The following is a 19,185-nucleotide window of genomic DNA, read 5'->3' on the forward strand; positions in this document are numbered from 1 at the left end:
TCAAACCTTGAAGAACGATTTTGAAATGGAAGTTTTTTCTGAGCCGTTGGGGAAATTCTAAATATTTGATGCATCTTTTTTTCAGACAGGATACCTGATGTGAATTCTATAACTTAAATGAGACCGGTTATGTACTAGTATATGCATCTTTGTCTTGGGATACACCATATGCATCTCGTAATAGAACAATGTATAATTAGATTTCTATACCTTAAATGTGAATTCTATATGCATTTTTGGCTTGGGACACTCCTGAAGTAACGTTGCGAGTGAGGTGGTGGAATCTAATAGTATTCTATTTCTTCAGAGATGTTTTTTCGAGACGGAGGGGCATGTTTTTCTAAACATGAAAAAGGTCATTTCGCCCACTAAAAAGGAAGGGATACAAAACCTTACTCACTTCATTCACTTGTATAATAAAATCCACCACAAAAGTTACTATAAACCAATACCTACAAGTCTTACATATGACTAGAGTAAGTTTATTCATTTTTGGTAATTTTCATTAGTATTGGTGTTTGTATTATATAATTAGAATCTCAACTAATAATTTGAGTATGGGTAATTTTCATGTCCAAGACATGAATTCAAGATTGCTAAGAAGAAAACAGGATTGTTTGCCGTGTTACCAATCTGGTTTTAGTACTAAATTAATTATATTTTGAACACTATGTTATGGCAAAGGATGAAGCTAATTAAGAGGGAAAGTCATTGTTGCATGTTGATGCTGATCATTTCAATGCCTTACTCACATGTGACTAAACCAGGAACTTTGAAGAATTATTCCATGAAAGGCACTTACTTCTTTTTTTTTTTTTTTTTTTTTGCTAGCTCTATTTCACTATGTCGTTAATTGAATATAAGCTAACACTGTCCCCGACTTTTATTTTGGTGGTTGTCCATAACTTGAGAGAGACACTCTAACAACTTCATTTCAAGTGATTTAAACTCAGCTATCTGCATTTGCAGCTCCAACCTCTCCTTCTTAAGGTTCTTGTTCTCCTCCATAAGTAGTTGATGGCTATTGTTGTTTTCTTCCATTGAATTATTAGAAGTGATTGCATTTTCCTCTGAAGAAGACTTGAGGTATGAAGGGAACACGCTAGGCTCGCACTTTTTCCTTGTGATCTCAACTAGCATATCCCTACACCCTCTCTGAAATTTCTCATGCTTGAACTCCCATCTTTTTGATGATATTTTCTTGAATCCCTGTCATTTTTCCAAACACAGATCAGTAAAATGGAGCACTACTTTCCGAATTTTCTTTCTTAGTTAATACGGATATTATATTACTAGAACACTTTGGACTATAAAATATAAGGCGAATCCTCACATGCAGTTGTCTTTATATAAAGTTGATAATTAAAAACCGTTAGATATCAATTTAGTCAAACATGTCAAATTATCTAATTAGTTTTAGCTATCAACTTCACATGAAGACAAACTGTATATGAGTTTTCACCAAAATATAAATGATTTAATTTGCTTGTTTGGGTGATATATAATAATTTACATATATAGGAATCTAATTATGCATTGTTCTAATTCAACTACCTATTAATTAAAAGTCTTACAAAGTTAATTATATTCTAAAAGTAGCACAATAAATTGTATAAGTATGCTTGTGAATGTCCTAATATATTTATTGTTGGAGCTTTGTAAGTCTTTGAACATAAAATATTTTTCAAATTTCTGAGGGACATAGGATGCGAGGTTTTCTTTAAAAGCACTGAATACCTATGAAGACAAAACATAATATAGTTATATATATAGATCACAGAAGATCGTGACGTCAAAGAATTTTTTTAAAAAAAGATCGATATTCTTTCACCATATAAATATAGCACGTTGTAATTGGAAACAAGCAAGCTAAGGTTAATTATTATTACTATTTTCAATTTGAGGGTGCTATACAAATAGCATGCATGGTACGTCGACTTTGACTTTGGGTTAAGATAACTGATTTTGACCATATCTAATGTATTTATCTATATCTATATACGTGTTACTTAATTGACCAAATTCTATTTGCACGTGGTTTGATTTGTTATGTTTGACTGTGATATTTATTTTTTGATAAGTCTGTTTACAATTCGAATTGAAGAAAGCTAGTAACTGAAGAAGCTAGCTATGGGAAAAGGGTAGGTGAAGACAATAAAAAGACACTTAAGAATAACTCCAATAAGATATTTTTTAGAAATCAGTTTTGGCTTTTGATTCTGATTTGAAATTTGTATTTGATATAATATTTGAAATGATACTGATATTAATAAAAAGATATCGTATAATTAAAAAAAAAACTAGTAAAATACTACAATTTGTATATCTATTAAATTGAATATTATAAACTTGTTATATGAAGTTGTTAAATTAAAATGAAATTAAATATTGGAGTGACAAATTTCACATTGTTTCAAATCAATTTTTTTGATATATAGTTCCACAAATATTTATGTAATATTGTGTGGAATCTAAAATAAAATGAAATTAAAACAAAGCATTGGAGATGCTCTAAAACTAATATATCCGATCAATCAATATTAATCAGCACACTAAAAAAAATTGAACAATGATCATGTCTGTGTTGTGTTTTAATTTCCCCGTAATTCATTTGTATTTATCTAAAAGATATTTTGCATTATAGTGAGCGAGTAGTCACAAGTTTAATAAACTCAGAAAACATCTTAAATCACAAATGATAAATAGTAACAGGAAATGAAGGAGTAAATATATATGGTTCTATAGATATTGTTATTTGTTACAAATAAGAAAGAAAAAAATGACTTACATATGTATTCAATTGGCGAATGAAGCTTGAGAAGTTATTGTGCTTGAAATATCTTGGCAAGGTGAGCTCAGAGAATTCAGCCGGAGACCATACAATAAAACCACTCCCATCTCCATTCCATGAAACTATCTTGCCGCCGCTGCCGCCGTCGCCGCTTTCTTCCAACAAATCATAAGTCTTCAAAAGAAAAGGTGCCGGACACCGTGGCCTCAGCGACTGCCCTACTTGGCCACTACCATTCCCTACGCCAAGGTTGAGGTCTAACACATTACTACTATAATTTTCAGCCATTTTCTTTTGGGCTGATTTTTGCTTGGTTTATAATTATGAGAGTTTAGCTAATTAGATATAATAACTCTAGAGCTTCTTTCATTATTTGTTTTGCCGAAACAGTTACATATTCTACACACTCTTCCATATATAACACACTTTTTATTTTCTACGCCAACCATTTGGTAGCTAGGAAGGTACTACTACCTAGTGCCGTGGATGGTGGACAATTTTTATTATTATTATTATTATTTCCTTTTATTTTGTCATTTTATTTATTCTTTTATTTGGTTTCTTTTATTTTCTTCATTCTCCCTTTATTTTGCATGCCACGCTTAATTGCTTTCTTGTGGGGGAAAATCAAGTAATAACAAAATAAAGCACACAATTCTACTGACGTCTTGAAAAAGGGATAATATCTATGATACTTTATTAATCAGAGCTTTATATTTTTTGTATTTTTTATCTTTGCAGGTTAATTTGAGTTTTATTTAAAAATTTATTATTAATTAATAAATTACCGTACATATTAAACCATTTAAAGTTTTTAATATTTATCTAAATAGATTAATTACTGCACCAACTCAACTTGAACATGTATTAGCTAGTCAGAGTTAGAAAGTTTAACGAACCACTGCATATGTGACAGTGACATGTATATTAATATTGATTATTAATACTTTGTTCCTATTAACATACATACATACATCATGAAAGACCAAAAACAACTAATAGGTTTTTGACTTTGTTATTAGAAAATCACTGCTAATTGGTTGACGAATTGAAACTTGAAAGTGCTATAAGCCCAATAAACAGTAGTGAGAAAGAGTGTAGCGTGTGATAATTAATGCTTCTAATACTCAGTCCAAAAAATAAAAAATAAACCCATATATAATATATGTATACAGGATTTAATATCAACTGTAAAGATAAAAAAATAAATGTTATTAGTCTAAAATCTATTAAATTTCTGATACTTTATCACAAAATTAGTGATAAGTATAGAAAGTATTTAGTAGGAAGAAGAATAACATAGTAATCTGGTTAATCGAGAAAAATCCGTTCAATTCTTTTATATATTTAACATAACGGAACCGTATATAATATACCTTTCCTTAAGATTAAGTTTCTATATATTTATTTTATATTTAATCAAAAATATTATTTGTATATTAAAATTAGTTACTAAATCAGTCATTAATATAATATATTTGTGTATATATTTAATCAAAAATATATTTGTAAAATATAATTACTAATTTACTATAGCACATATGCTTTTATTTTTAAAACATAATACTAATAATATTACTATCCATCATTAAATAAAGCAAAGCGACTAATAATTTGTATTGGATTAGGGACTAGGACGTTGTACAACTACATCTTCTCTAATCTTCCAAAAACTCATGTAGAGAATCTTCACGTTTTTGTTCTTTTATAAATAATTAAATTAAATATACATATAGTTTTCATTTTTCAACCATAACATAAAATAGTTGCATTCACACACCTGATCTAGACTCATCATCAAATATGGTGTCACTTCATATGGGTCCAAGAAAAAAGGGTACACAGTTATAGAAAATCAGAGGAATGGCCGAGAAGTTTGACTTATATATTTTGGAAGGGCCACGATCTTAAACCTTCCAACGTTTGCTCAACTTTGGCATAATGCATTATTATAATATTATTAGGAATTTGCTTTTTCCAAATTCATGATGTAACCATGCATTTCGGCTACTGCAAATGCATGCCACTTTACAATTTGCTGGCAGCTGTGAAGAACATTCTTTAATATTATGCATTATCATTGCAAAAGTCTTGTCCAATAATATCTAATAGTAATAACGAGTTAATTATATATATAGAAGTGATATATATTTTTTCAAAAAAATATTAAGTTATATTTTTCTTTAAGATAATATATATAGAAGTTAAATATTTTGATAGTATCTAAGTGGATATTAGTATTAATTTTTTACAATAACAATATATAAAAATAAAAACATAATGATATAAGAGTTGTGCTAAAGATACTCATCAAATTAAAGTTGTTCCTGAATTATTATTGTAGTATTAGATACACTATATATAATATATATATATATTATGAAATTATTTTTTAGGCATCAATAAATTTTATTAAGATACTTGTAAACTAAATCCACAATATACCCAGTTAAAATTTCTCCAAAATTTTAAAAAAGAAAACTAAAAACAAATAATTTCATATTTTTGTTGTTGCTCTTCTTTGTAAAGAAATTGCCAAAATGGGTGTTTACATAGAAAAAATGATTTCTCATATAGTTATTGTTATAATTAGAACCCACCGTACTTTGTTAATAAGGAATATATACTATGTGACTGTTGTGTTAATGAACGAGAGGTTTTGGAACCCTAAAAGATGATGGAATCCACTTAATAGATAGCATTGAGACAATTTGCATGCATGCCTTGAATATATATTATTGTTCCACTCACAGGACTCACAACATTAAAATAGCGAGTGTATGTTGAAAAGATAGGTTAATATGTTAAATCATTTAATTATCAACAAAATTGGAGTTTAAATACTATACAAACAAAATTAGAGGGTTTTACAAGGATCTGTATTGGCAGGAGTTTGTTCCGAAGATTGGCTTTTGAGATGGGTTGATAAGACAGATTGATGGAGCGGAGGCCATAGCTTTGAAGGTAATGCCGTCTGTGGAGAAAATTAGGGAGATAGTTTGGGACTGTGAATCCACTAAAGTCCCGAGTAGTGATGGGTACAATTTAAACTTCATCAAATGATGCTGGAAGGATATTGGCCAGGAATTCACTGCAATAATGATGGATTTCTTCCAAAGTGTTAAGTTACCAAACGATGCAAATGTCACGTGGGTGGCGCTAGCTCCGAAGTTTGTGGGTGCTAAAGAGATCAAGAACTTCAGACCTATTAGTATGGTGAGATGTGTGTATAAGGTGATCTCCAAGGTATTAGTACGGCGAATGAGAACAGTAATGCCGGATTTGGTAGGAGAGACACAGAGTGCTTTTGTTAAGGATAGGAAGATACATAACGGCGCCCTCATTGCTTGTGAGATGGTTCAATGGCTCAAGACAAGGAGAAAGAAGGCGGCAATTATAAAGCTAGACTTTCAGAAAGCCTACGATAGAGTTAGATGGAGTTTTGTGGATCTTGTGTTTCAGAAGATGGGGTTCGGATAAAGGTGGAGGAATTGGGTGAAAGAGTGTGTCAGTACGGCCTTTATATCTGTCCTAGTGAATGGTTTACCTTCCAAGGCGTTTAAAATGGAGAGGGGTTTAAGATAAGGGGATCCACTCTCTCCTCATCTGTTTATGCTCGTGGTTGATGTATTGCATAGAATGTTGGGGGAAGCTGTAAGGAATGGGCGCATTGCTCCGTTGTTGGTCGGGAGAGATCATATTGAATTGTCTCATATACAATTCGTAGATGATATTATCTTGTTTTGCCCTCTGGAGACAGAAACAATTGCAAACTATAAGAGGCTACTGCGCTGTTTTGAGTTGATGTCTGAGTTGAGTATCAATTTTGATAAGTCGAATTTGATCCCAGTTAATTGTGAGCAGGAGTGGGTAGAGCATGTGTGTGGTCTTCTGGGGTGTAAACAAGCGGCGCTACCTATTAGATACCTCGGTATCTCTTTAGGAGAGAACCCTCGGTTGGTAAAGACTTGAAAGCCGATCATAGACAAGGTGGAAGAGAAGCTCAGCTTGTGGAAAGTAAATGTTTTAAACAAAGCAGGTAAACTAGTTCTCATCAAATCGGTCTTGAATAGCTTATCGATTTATTACCTTAGTCTTTACAAGATGTCGAAGGCGGTTGCTAACAAGCTTATTGCACTTTAGAGAAGTTTTGTGTGGTGTAAGGAGGATGGTAACTATGGTATGCCCCTAGTGAAGTGGGAAGTGGTCTAGGCCCCAAAAAAGGCGGGAGGATTGGAGGTAGGAGATGCAGTAATCAGGATCACAGCGTTGTTATTCAAATGGTGGTGGCGTTTTTCAAAGGAGGATTGCCCGTTGTGGAAGAAGGTTGTGTGTTCGTGTAATAATCTGACCCATAATGTTATGCTATCTAGTCAGACTCTTCTAGTAAAGGGGGGTCCATGAAAAGATATCTGCCAGTTGAATATAGCAGAACAACAGGTGACAGAAAAACTTATTAGTGGTCTGGCGATGGAAGTAGGGAATGGAAGATGGACGCGGTTTTGAAAAGATAATTGGGTGCAAGGTGGTCCTCTGAAAGCAAGTTTTCCAAGGCTTTTCTCTATTTCAAACCAGCAAGGATCAGTGATAGGGGACTGTGGGTTCTGGGATGGGATAGAGTGGATTTGGAACTTCCATTGGAGGAGAGAGTTGTTCCAATGGGAGCTGGAATTAGTTCATCAGCTTCATGAGAGGTTAAGGCCAGTAAAACTATCAGCTGACAAAGAGGATAATATTGTGTGAAAATTTGATAATAAATGTATTTTTTTTACTAACTCTTTTCTGCAAGTGTTGCAATCGGAGACTCTCTCGGGAGAGATTACGAGCTACAGTTTCACTAGATCAATTTGGGAAGGGTTGGTACCTTCGAGAATTGAGCTTTTTGGCTTGTTCGTTATGATTGGTTGGATAAATACTAAAGAAAGGTTGAGCAAACTAGGCGTGCTTCATCAAAATGATAGTTTATGTGCCCTGTGTAAAAAGGAAACAAAATTTGTTCATCATTTGTTTCTTGTATGTGAGTTTACGTGGCAGGTATGGTACGCTTGGCTCAAATACTTTGATAGACCGTGGGCGGTCCCAGAAACCATGAAAGGATTATTTAAGAGTTGGATTGGCATACATAACAGAAAGAAGGAGGAGCAGTTGTTATTGGTTAGTTTTTTTGTAGTGATTTGAAATATTTGGATGGAGAGAAATGATAGAATCTTCAACAACAGAGAAGCAGGTGTTGAGGACATGCAAGAAAGGACGTGTTTAAGCTATAAGAAATGGTATGATAGTGATCCTTTTAGTTGTTGATGGCTCTGTCGGAAATGACTAAGGTTCATCCATTTGTGTTCTATTTTATTTTATATTATGTTTCTTTCTTGTTCTACTGCAATGTGTTGAGCTTTCTTTCTTTGTTTTAAAAAAAATTATTTAACATATAGAATTATAAACATTTAAAAAATATTAAAATGACATAAAGTTAAGACAATAGGGGAATGTTTAGTTAAACAAGAATGAGAGGATCTTTTAACACTCAATAATAAATATTAGTGAAGTTATTCATAATTCATTTGTGAGCAGAAAGAACGAAATATTTGATAATAAAAAAATTAATCAAAACTAACCAAAATTTGTTTTATTTAAAATAATTAATAAAAATTAAATAAAATAATTTTTTTTATTTCTCTAGCATTACCATTAAGTTCTTTTATAATAAGCTCTGTTGTTAATGCGTTGAAATTTTTCCTTTAAAACACAGCGCCAGATATTTTTATCTACAAAACTTTCTTAAGATTTTTCCCAAACAACACTTTTCCTTCTATATTATTACTTTTTCTTCAAATAAAAATGAAAAAGAAAACAAAAGAACAGTAGGAATGCTATACGAATAGTACTAACTTGCACGAAATAGGTGAAAATTGATGCGAAAAGAGTAAGATATGAGATTGAGTTGAATTGCTTGCGGTCTAATCACAATGGATGACTTTTTATTCAACAACTTCATTATTATGTAGTCTATTAGTTAGTGCTAATTACTAATTTACTATATAAGATGACAAAATACAGTTAGATTATACAAATTACTATATTATGAATAGTCTCTACATGTTTTGTTCAATGCCTTAATCCTCGGTATCAGCAGCCATTCGCAACTTATGGTTTCAAATGAACAACAGTTGGCAAAGCATATAATATGGGTATTTTTTTTCTTTTCTTTATTCTTTTTAAAATAAAAAAGTGTTTCCGGGTTGCCATGTTATGTTACGTAGCATATTCGTTTTCTTTTGTGAAAGGGAAAGAGGCGACAAAGAAAAACAGCTTTGTATTATTTCGACTAAAAAGATTAGTAGAACAAACAGTCGTTTTGAAAGAGACATAAAATTCCGCCACACTTTCTCTTCTCTTTTTTCTTATTCTACTATTTGTTCCTCTTTTGGGTGATGGTGATTTCCGATATTTTAGATAATTGCTTTGAATTTCTGGCTGCGGAGTAAGTGCTCTTATCCCGTTACTGCTAAATTGAGGAGACATTTGTAAATTCTCGCATTTTATGACAACCATTCAGATAGATTATTGTAAAACATGCATTATTCTGAACAGAGGTCAGAATAAAAAAATGAAATTTTCAACCGATATATAAAGCTGCAAACTCTTATCTTTTTTTTCCCTCTCAGAAAAGCGTAGTTTGATCTTAGGGTAAAAGTTGATAGACTGAATAGCAATGTAAATGAAGGTTGACTATGCAAGCACTCTAATTACAAAATTCTAAAGTGTTTAATACCCTTGAAATAATGATGTTGATCAGGAATAATAACTAAGCAGGAAAGTTAGGTTCTACGTGATTCTTCTTTTTAGCTTCAAAAGTAAGTTCATAATAATAGACACCAGATAAGAGCTACAAAAATGTTACTTTTTTCTGGGTATGCCGATCTCCACTTCCAAAGCCACACAGGCACATACGATAAAACAATGACTAGAAACTCTTTCCTCTCAAAGATACTCAGCACGAAAAAGCAAGAGTGAGTGAGAATGCCTAAGCAAAACCAGAGAGAACTAACAAAGCAAGCAAAGCACCAACGAAAATATACAAAGAAAAATGAAAAAAAGAAAAGAAAATGATATTACAATACAAAGTGGATCATAAGTATGTCATCTAAAGGTGACAAGAAATTATATTCTGACAACATCCTGGAGGCAATCATAGAAATGAGAGATACTGATCTTCTCTTTGCCAGAATAGATAGCTTCTGCAGATCCACCTTGAGCCCCTTGTGCTGCCATCTCAATCAACATGTACAGCTTCCTAATAGGCATCTGAAAATCATAATTTAACGCACAAGAGACCCAGTTAGAATCAGTTCTTTGCAACCACTTGAATAACCCACATATACAAGTAAAACCAAGCTTCAGCAAACCCTACAATTAAGCAAATGCAACATGAAATGGGTTACTCACATCATTCATTGCCTCTGCAGCAGCATCAATATCTTCATGAGCAAAAACATTCAACTGTTCTAGGACCTGAAATTTTAAAGAGGACAGAAAATAAGACTTGACAGAAAAGATAGTTGTTAAGTCATAAGTGAGACGATCACTTAAATTTCAACAGATGAAAAAAATGACTTGTTTTCTAGAGAATAGAATAACTTCAATAATATCAGGCAACAGTTGAAACTTTTTTGGTGCACATGTCAATAGCCTATAAATAGCTCGAGTCACATAATGCCACAATGTTAAGAACAAAATATGTTTACCTTCTTGGCATCATTTGTGCTCAAGGTAGGAACATGGTAAGTGACAGAGAAAGTATCACAAAATCCAATTGAGTCCAAGAAAGTCAATTCGCTTGTTGTACCAATAACCATGAGTTTTTTCCCCTGACAACACAGTGTAAAACAGTAAAGACGTGAGCAGCATCAGCATCATAAACTACACTGGTTTTTCTCAATTCCTTGAAGTTTATTCCTGTTTCTGTAAATTATCTCGTACTGGAACATTGCCCGAAAAAGAAACTGAAAGGGTAAGTACAAATAGAACACCTTTGGAGGAAGCCGTTTGAGTAGGACCAATAGTGTCTGAGAAATCAAGTTTGAAAACCGGGGACCAATGGCTACGTACTCCAATAACCTATATATAGAGACCGTTGATCATATGTTTAAGGACCTGCAACAATTGAGGATACTAAAAGAAGGATCAACGATTCTTACCTCTCAATGTCATCAAGGACAATAACACTCAACGGTGACTTATATGCATCCTCAAAAACCTGTTGACAACAAGACCTTAGGATTTACATGATACAAAACCATATAAGGAAAATGCAAAAACAGATTAAAGTTGCAATGCTAATGTATTAAGGCACATATACTTAACTATTGACTAAAACTAAAGCCTATCTTGCAAGGCCAAGAAATCCGTCTTCATAAATTATATAAACTAGACTAATACCTGCCCAATGCACGGAAAATATAGCCAAAATTAAAATTAAAAAATTTTACTATGAAATAACTAAAACATGGATCAATTGTCGTGTAAAAATTGAAAATTTAAGGTTTTAAAACTTTTTTTATTTTTAAGATGTTAATTAGATTATATTATTTCTAGAGATTTTTTTTTTCAAAATTGTAAATAGTATAATAAGTTGTAATATCTTTATGTTATTTAGCTTATTTTATGCTTGTCTAACTATTTGCTCAAGAAATGAAAAATACATGATAAAACATACCCCCCCCCCCCCTTTTTCTCTTTCCCCTTTGTTTTTTTCCTACAATATAAAAAAATAAGAACCATGTACCTTTTTCATCTAATACTATCATTCCAAGATAGATGGGAAAAGACTTCTTATAATTATAAGAAAACAGAGAATGGCAAATAGCTATTGAGAGGCTACTTTGGTCTCTCTTTTAATATATTATACATAGACTCAGTACTAAGTAGATTTGAAGAATGGCTAAAATTCTTAAATATGACCAACCTTAATAATCTGTGCACATTTAGTGCTCTCATGTAGTCCAATCATTGTTTCAGCTGAAACCTACCAATTACAAAAGATCAAAATAAAAAAAATCCAAAAATATTATTATATAAACTAGGAAGCAAAGTACAACAACAGAAGCAATGCAGATTCATGAAGAGTAGTATTCAAGAGAATTAGAGAACTTACAATCTTGACATATGGGAAGTCACTGTCAATACCAACAGTAGCTGCAAGTGCGGTCTTACCACTATAACAACAAAGTAATTTAGAAACATTCTATCAAAAACAATTCCAATGAAAATTAAAATGAAAATTCGCATACCTGCCACTGGAACCTTCCAGAAGACAAGTAACAAGTGGGCTTCCTCTGCTTACTTTTACTTGCTCCACTAGTAGCATTGCTCTTTGATAGATGTGCTTATGTCGGTCACCACAGTCAACCATGCCATGGAGTCTATAAATCAAATGAAACAAATAATATTACTTAAAGCATATTTCCTGGTTTCTGTTTACTTCCAGACAGACTTCGGATTTCCAATTTGCCAACACTTATTATCTAACTAATAGCTACTTTTGAAACAACTAAAAAAAAGGCATAAAACAGCTAAAAAACCAAAGAGATTTTTACAAAGGTAAAGGGATCGTCACAAATAGCGAGAAACATATGAAAACCTTTAAAACCATCAAATTACGTGGTGCAGGACAGTTAAATTAAGGGACGGCAAGACTAGTTTTATTGTTCTTTTAAATATCTTGAAATATAAATTTATTTGGTAGTATAATTAAAAAGGAAGCATTCTAATGTTCAAATGAAGCAACGTGTTAATGGCCCTCCATTTAACATATAGCATACTATCAGCTAATTAACCCTATAAGGGCAAATCTGACGGCACCCAATAGTATACTTTTTATCCAAATTTTTGGAATGATAATAAGGCAAGAATAAATAAAATGAAATAGCTTAACCAACTTCTGAAAATACTAAAGAATTCTGATTAGTACCTGCATCTTTCAAGATCATCAGTGGAAGCCCCAAATGCAGGAATAACCTCTTGGAGTGCATTCAAAAAGTCATCCATGGTAACCTTAATATTCTCTTCCTCAACTTGCTTCGTGAGATCCTCTAGACTCAGTTGTCGATTTAAAGCATATGAGACGGCACTTTTCACAACACCTTCAAGTTCTGCACCACTGTAGTTTTTTGTTCTAGCAGCTGCAAAAGATAAGGCAAACCCAGAGTAAACCTTTGCTGATAATTTTACTATTCACTTTTTTTGGCGAAATGATAAGTAAAAGCTTGACATCGGAAGTAGCTGATCTTGCTTCAAAATATTTATTAGTAAAGAATCAACCTAATCAAGATTACTTATTGATTACTTCCATCAAAGACAACAAAGACATAAATATACAAACTTATATCATCCTAAATTTGCCATAATAAACACATACCAAGCTCTTGAAGATTCACATCGGGAGCAAGAAAAGAATTCTCTTTCATCTTGTTAGTATGAATTTGAAGAATTTGCAATCGACCATTTTCATCAGGAAGGCTTATCTCAACCTGGACTTCCAACCGCCCTGGTCTACAAGCAAAAGAAATGGCAACGACTAAGAGGTATGCACTACATATGCATATAGTTACTATAGGAGTTTATTATAAGAAATCAAAGCAGCAGTAGATTGGATAACAATTCCAGAATACAATAAACAATAGCATATCCTTGTTGAGTGTTCACAAATTTACATTCATACTTTCCACACCAAGCGTATTTAAAAAACCTACAAGAAAGGAGGGAAAATTTAGAGACCTTAAGAGAGCCTCATCAAGCATATCCTTTCTGTTAGTCATTCCAATAAGCAAAACATTATTTAGTGACTCCACACCATCTATCTGCAAACCAATCAGATTGTTTATTAGATATGCTTATGACTAGTAGAGAGGAGTTATTATTTTAATAAAAAATTATTTAAACTGACCTTAGTAAGAAGCTGGTTCACAATGCTATCATGAACTCCAGTACCATCGCGAGTTGAACCTCTTGACTGCACTCACACCGAGGAAGATTGTGTGACTAAATATAGATCAGAGAATTCTATGACAATACAACTTTAAGCTCAATACTGCAATTTGTTAGGGATAAGGAAACTCGTATTAAATTAAATCTTAATATTTAAAATTCATTGTACTGCAATTTTGAGGAGTAGTCAATGATAAATATATAACTTAAATAAATCTGAAGAAAACTACATGAAAAAAATTTCGCCTGAAAAGCTTTTATGACTCTAATTTAACTATCTACAAATCCCACAAAGGAGGGTCACATAGTATTAGTAGCATAGAAAATCTGTAGCATCTAATATTGACACAGAATGATCATGAATTAACAGTAATCAACAAATAGGCAAATAACACATTGCTTGATTCATGTTGGTCCAAAGTTCAGAAATTCCATACCTTACAAATAGCATCAATTTCATCAAAGATAATTACATGCAAATCACTTTCATCCCCTGAAAATACAGTGATTAAGAAGAGTGAATCATCAGAAAATTTAATCTTAAGTACATGCAATCTGTGTTTCTTATCACCTCGGCTCCTCTGCTCTTGTTCAGCATCAGCAAAAAGGTCCCTCACATTCTTTTCAGTTTCACCAACAAATTTGCTCAAAACTTCAGGGCCATTTACAATCTAGTACAGCCACACAAGGAAAATTAAGATTGTACAAAATTTATTAAGCACCAAATGGTAAAAAGTTCAAGAAAGCTTATTCCAAGACAGTCACTAATCCAGTATGAGACACAATTAGAAGCCGTCGCTGCTTCCAATTGTATCAGGACTTCAGGAGCAATTTATTACTCAAGTACAAGGAGTAAACCTTTGGTTCCTTCCCATTCAGAATTTTCCCAATTTGCCGGGCCATAAGGGTCTTTCCAGTTCCAGGTGGGCCATAAAGCAACATGCCCTTCACATGCTTGATCCCTAATCTGAGACATCAAAGTATTCAAGTAAGAAGACGATATATCATAAAATATTGCATAGGTGGGTGACAATATCAACATATTACTTCGATGTCACGTGGGGAGGGAAAACACGGGAGGCAAAAGCTCTTCGAAATATATCTGCAAACTCTGCACTCAGGCCTCCAATACCCAGAGACTGAAGATTAAACTCTTTCTGCTTAAAAATGTTGCTAGTGGCAGCCTCACGCTGATTGACAATCTGCAAAGCGAAAAAATGTAATTATTATTATAGGTAGTAGAGTTCAATTAAAAAACTATAATAACACACCACTGTAATGCATACTAAAGGATTGTTTATTACAACACAGGAGCAGATATAATAAAACCAATACTAAATTACTGCACATGTTGAATGACTATATGAAATTCATAAGATTTTCAAACATATCGTTTGTATGAATATTCTAATGTGAAGGTTAGCATAGCACTCCCCAAATCAAAATGAGTGACACTAATCATCACAAGCTAGTTAAGCCATAATCATTCAGAATAATCAAGAGGAGAGGGTTAGGGGAAAAAAAAGAAGAAAAAAAACCAGTTAAATGTCAAAAACAAATTGGAAACTCACCTTGATTCCACTATCACGTGCTGTTTCAAAAACAACATATGTGTCATCTGAGATCATCCCTCTTTCAAGAGCATTAGTCTTTTCTTGACCCTCAACAGCAGCTTGTGTAACTGTGAAGCTATAATTATTTCCATGATACTCAAATAACACTTTTTGCCCTACTGTCATAACCTGCATCACATAAGGTCCAACTTAAATCCATATTACATCAAGCAACGTGAGATGAATGTAAATAACAGGAGCCAATAGAGGGACCCCTATTACAGGATGTTCCAAAACTTCATATGAATTAAAAATTAAGGTCAGAAGAGAATAGAAGAAAGTTGGAAAGGGAAAAAAAAAATGCATGAGGGAGACAATGAAAAACAACAGCATGGGCAACCTGAGAAACATTAGAAAATGAATTGATCTTCCATTCAACCAAATGTAAAGCACAATCATGATTCACATAAAAGATACAACCCTGATAACCCAACCGCCTGGCTTTCTTTTGAAACACTCTCTTTCCCCTCCTTGTGGAAAGGCTAAAACAACGGAAAATTATCTTCTTCCACATAGATGTAGGAAAATAAATAGATAAATAATTTATGACTAAGATACTCCTTGCAAGTTATAGAAAACCAAATAGAACACCAATAGTTCCCTTGACAATGGCATGCTAAATTAAAGACCAACTATCACTTGATTAATAATTTAATTATATTATCATAAGCACATATTTATGCAAACAAAACAAATTAAGTCGTGCAACAACGAAGAGACATCTTCCTTTCCGAAATCAAATTAGTATTATTTAGAGACCACAGGACCATGTCTATTTCTAAAGTTTTCATAATCAGAAATTAGGGAAGCTATTAGATCAGTAAAAAAAAAACTAGAATTAAATGAGTAATAAGCAAAAGGCCACAAAAACTATCACTTATGCACACTCAAAATTGTCCAAGTAATGACATGGGACATATAAGTAGCCTAGAGAAGGACTAACCTGGTTTGCGAACCTTTTCCGAAGTTGCTTAGACAGTTGGGGAGCGTCAATCTACAAGCCAGACAGAGCATCATCAGCAATTTTCAATCCTAGAGCAGTCCAATTGGAAACAAACAAATCGGGTAACTTAAAAGTCAAACGTACCTGTTCACTCTTTGCTCCTTTTTTAATGAATTCCAGTTCAAGGGTTAACAATGCCAGGTCGAAGTTTTCAGGTGGCACAAATCTATTAACAACAACACGAATCATAAAAGTAAAATAAGAGTAATTTATTTTAAAAAAAAAACGGAGAAAAAAAGAAGAAAAGAAAATCACCTGGTGACAGGAATGGATTCAGCAGCGGAGACTTTAACACAGCGACGTTGAATGGAATTGAGAGCAATCTGGCCACTGCGAATGTTCTCATGAGCTGTATATCTCAGTTAAGAACACAAAAAGCAAAACCACAAATCGAACCTATCCAATGCGTTGACATTAATTCACTAATCGACATTACCATAATGAATTTAACAACGCAATAAAAAAAAATAAAAATCCATGATCAAATTATACGTTAAGAAAACTGAAATGAAAGGCGGTGGCGAAGGATATGAGAGAGAGAAGACGAAGGAGTCGCCAACGAAGGCGAGGAAGAGGTTGGAGCGATTGGGGACGGCGAAGTTGCGGAGATCGGAGGAGGAACAGAAGGCGAGGTTGGTGAGGGCAAGGTCCTGCGACGGCGTGTTCGTCACCACCATCGATGTGGAGCCCGACGACGAACCGAACAGCGACGCCATTTTAGTTTATGTTTCCTACCAGATCGGAGCTAATGGCAATGGATCCCTTCCCTTGATAGATTAGATATATGCCTTGCGCGGGAGGGAGACCGAGACACAGTACAGATGTAAGATTAATCTAAGAACAAGAGCAATAGAAATAGTAAAATACAAGCTTATTAGAATACATTTTCTTTCAAGACATATAAACACCTCTTTTTTATTTAACAAGTAATAAATGTGATAAGTGACTGTGTGTAATAACCTGTGTCATGTTTTATACAAAGTATAAAATTAAAATGTATAATTATTAATTTGTTAACTTAAAATTAATACATTAACTAAATAAATTTAATTTCTTGAATGTAAGAAATAGTATATTTCCCAACCAGTCAATAGGAACAAAAGAGGTAGATGGTATGTTTCTGTGTGATTATATAGAATGTTTGGCTAGAAAAGAATAAAAGGATCTTCAAGAATGAAGGAAGAGGAGTTGAAGAGGTTATACAACAATCCTTCATGAACTATAAGGAGTGGCTAGGTGTAGATCCCTTTTGTTGTTGATGGTATTACCGAAGGTGACAGGAGATATCTACTAGTATTACATGTGTTTGCTTTAGTCTGTTGTCCTAATTGGTCTACTGTTGCCTTGTGCTCCACTTGTTGTGTTGAGCTTCTACTTTCAAAAAAAAAGAAATAGTATATTCAGAGGTGTAGGTTAAACTTGTATTCATTGTACGGTTTACAAAAATCCCTGTGCGTAGCAATTTTTATAATTTTGTTTGATATTTGGCCAATATAAATATAAATTATTTTTAATAAATAAATTTTATTTATTAATTTATATATAAAAATTTTAATAAGAATAAAACTCTACATCCAAACAAAATCTTTATTCAAGTCTATCCAAACTGTTGTAACAAGAAAAAACCACCAAAAGTACCTATAAAATTTACGAATGCTGACAAAAGTACCCATTAACAAAGAAAATTAACGCTGTATCCATAAAAGATGGGTTCCGTAAGACAAAAGTATCTAAATTCTAATTTTTTGTTGATTTTTTTAATAAAATTTCCAAACTACTACACCCTCAACCTCAACTCACTTTTTCAACCTTCCATAAACCAACCTACACCTTTAAAATCTTTGCCATGGAGTCCAAAACTACTCCTATAACAGACCAGACCGAAATCGGTGGTGGTGGTGGTGGAGGATCGGACCTCAACCGGTTTAGTCACAAGTTTATCGAACCCTCTTTCTGCATGTAGCAGCACCACAACCCCTCTCTCTTCTCAAGTGCGCGACGACGGTGTTCTCCTTGGCTGGGTCAAGCGCACCACGACAACGTTCTCCTCGACTGGGACAGGCGCGCCGTAGCGACGTTCTCCTTAGGTTGGGTCACAGACGCACGACGAAGGTGTTGTAGCCACCTTAAGAGTGAGGGGGAAGCAATGAAAGGAGAGGAGATTGACGGTGATAGGGTAGGTGGGTGGCGAACAATAGTGAGGAGGTAGGAGGAGAGATATGTGACTCTGTAAGGATTTTTTAGAGAGGAAGAAGTAAGGAGAGAGGAAGAAGTGGGAAGAGAGGGAGTGGCGGTAGAATGGGATTAGGGTGGGGTAGTTTGGGAATTTATTCTATTATATCAAAATCGGATGTCTGCACTTAATGATTGAGCTAACATGGCATGCTCTGGAGAGTGTTTTCCGATTTAATTATTTTCACTCATTCAATACAATTTATTACCATGACTTAATTATATCAACTAATTGATTTGATTAGATATTTAAATATTAATATAATTTATTATAATATATATTATTTACTTAATTTTACTACATTAATTATAATTTGTTATATTAGTTAATTAATTTATTCATTTATAAAGTCTGAAATAAAATAAATAATTTATTGTTTATTCTAATTGAATTCATTAAATTTAATTATACATTATATACGAATTAATAATAATTTATAAATCACTTTATATTATATATGTATTAACAAAATATTATATATATATATTAATGTGTTAATTAAATATTATATACGCATAGAAAAATAAATATAAAGATGATTTATATAATATTAATAATA

At 33.0% G+C, this 19,185-nt stretch overlaps 2 protein-coding genes across 2 annotated transcripts; both read right to left on the reverse strand.

Moving 5' to 3' along the window:
* Nucleotides 1-802: 802 nt before the first annotated feature.
* Nucleotides 803-3,262, reverse strand: LOC130967851 (heat stress transcription factor B-2a-like). Its single transcript, XM_057892884.1, has 2 exons — nt 2,789-3,262; nt 803-1,209 (listed from the first exon to the last, which is right to left on the reverse strand). Exons 1-2 carry the CDS (start codon nt 3,077-3,079, stop codon nt 865-867), a joined length of 636 nt encoding a protein of 211 aa, XP_057748867.1. The 5' UTR covers nt 3,080-3,262; the 3' UTR covers nt 803-864.
* Nucleotides 3,263-9,673: 6,411 nt separating this feature from the next.
* Nucleotides 9,674-17,245, reverse strand: LOC130969287 (vesicle-fusing ATPase). Its single transcript, XM_057894944.1, has 21 exons — nt 16,924-17,245; nt 16,649-16,743; nt 16,478-16,559; nt 16,334-16,384; nt 15,349-15,519; nt 14,825-14,979; nt 14,636-14,744; nt 14,349-14,448; nt 14,215-14,270; nt 13,737-13,802; nt 13,568-13,650; nt 13,209-13,342; nt 12,762-12,972; nt 12,082-12,213; nt 11,946-12,006; nt 11,757-11,816; nt 10,990-11,048; nt 10,822-10,909; nt 10,537-10,659; nt 10,238-10,303; nt 9,674-10,096 (listed from the first exon to the last, which is right to left on the reverse strand). Exons 1-21 carry the CDS (start codon nt 17,107-17,109, stop codon nt 9,953-9,955), a joined length of 2,232 nt encoding a protein of 743 aa, XP_057750927.1. The 5' UTR covers nt 17,110-17,245; the 3' UTR covers nt 9,674-9,952.
* Between the last annotated feature and the right edge of the window lie 1,940 nt (nt 17,246-19,185).

Source organism: Arachis stenosperma, chromosome 3 (genome assembly GCF_014773155.1).
Source record: "Arachis stenosperma cultivar V10309 chromosome 3, arast.V10309.gnm1.PFL2, whole genome shotgun sequence".
NCBI lineage: Eukaryota > Viridiplantae > Streptophyta > Magnoliopsida > Fabales > Fabaceae > Arachis > Arachis stenosperma.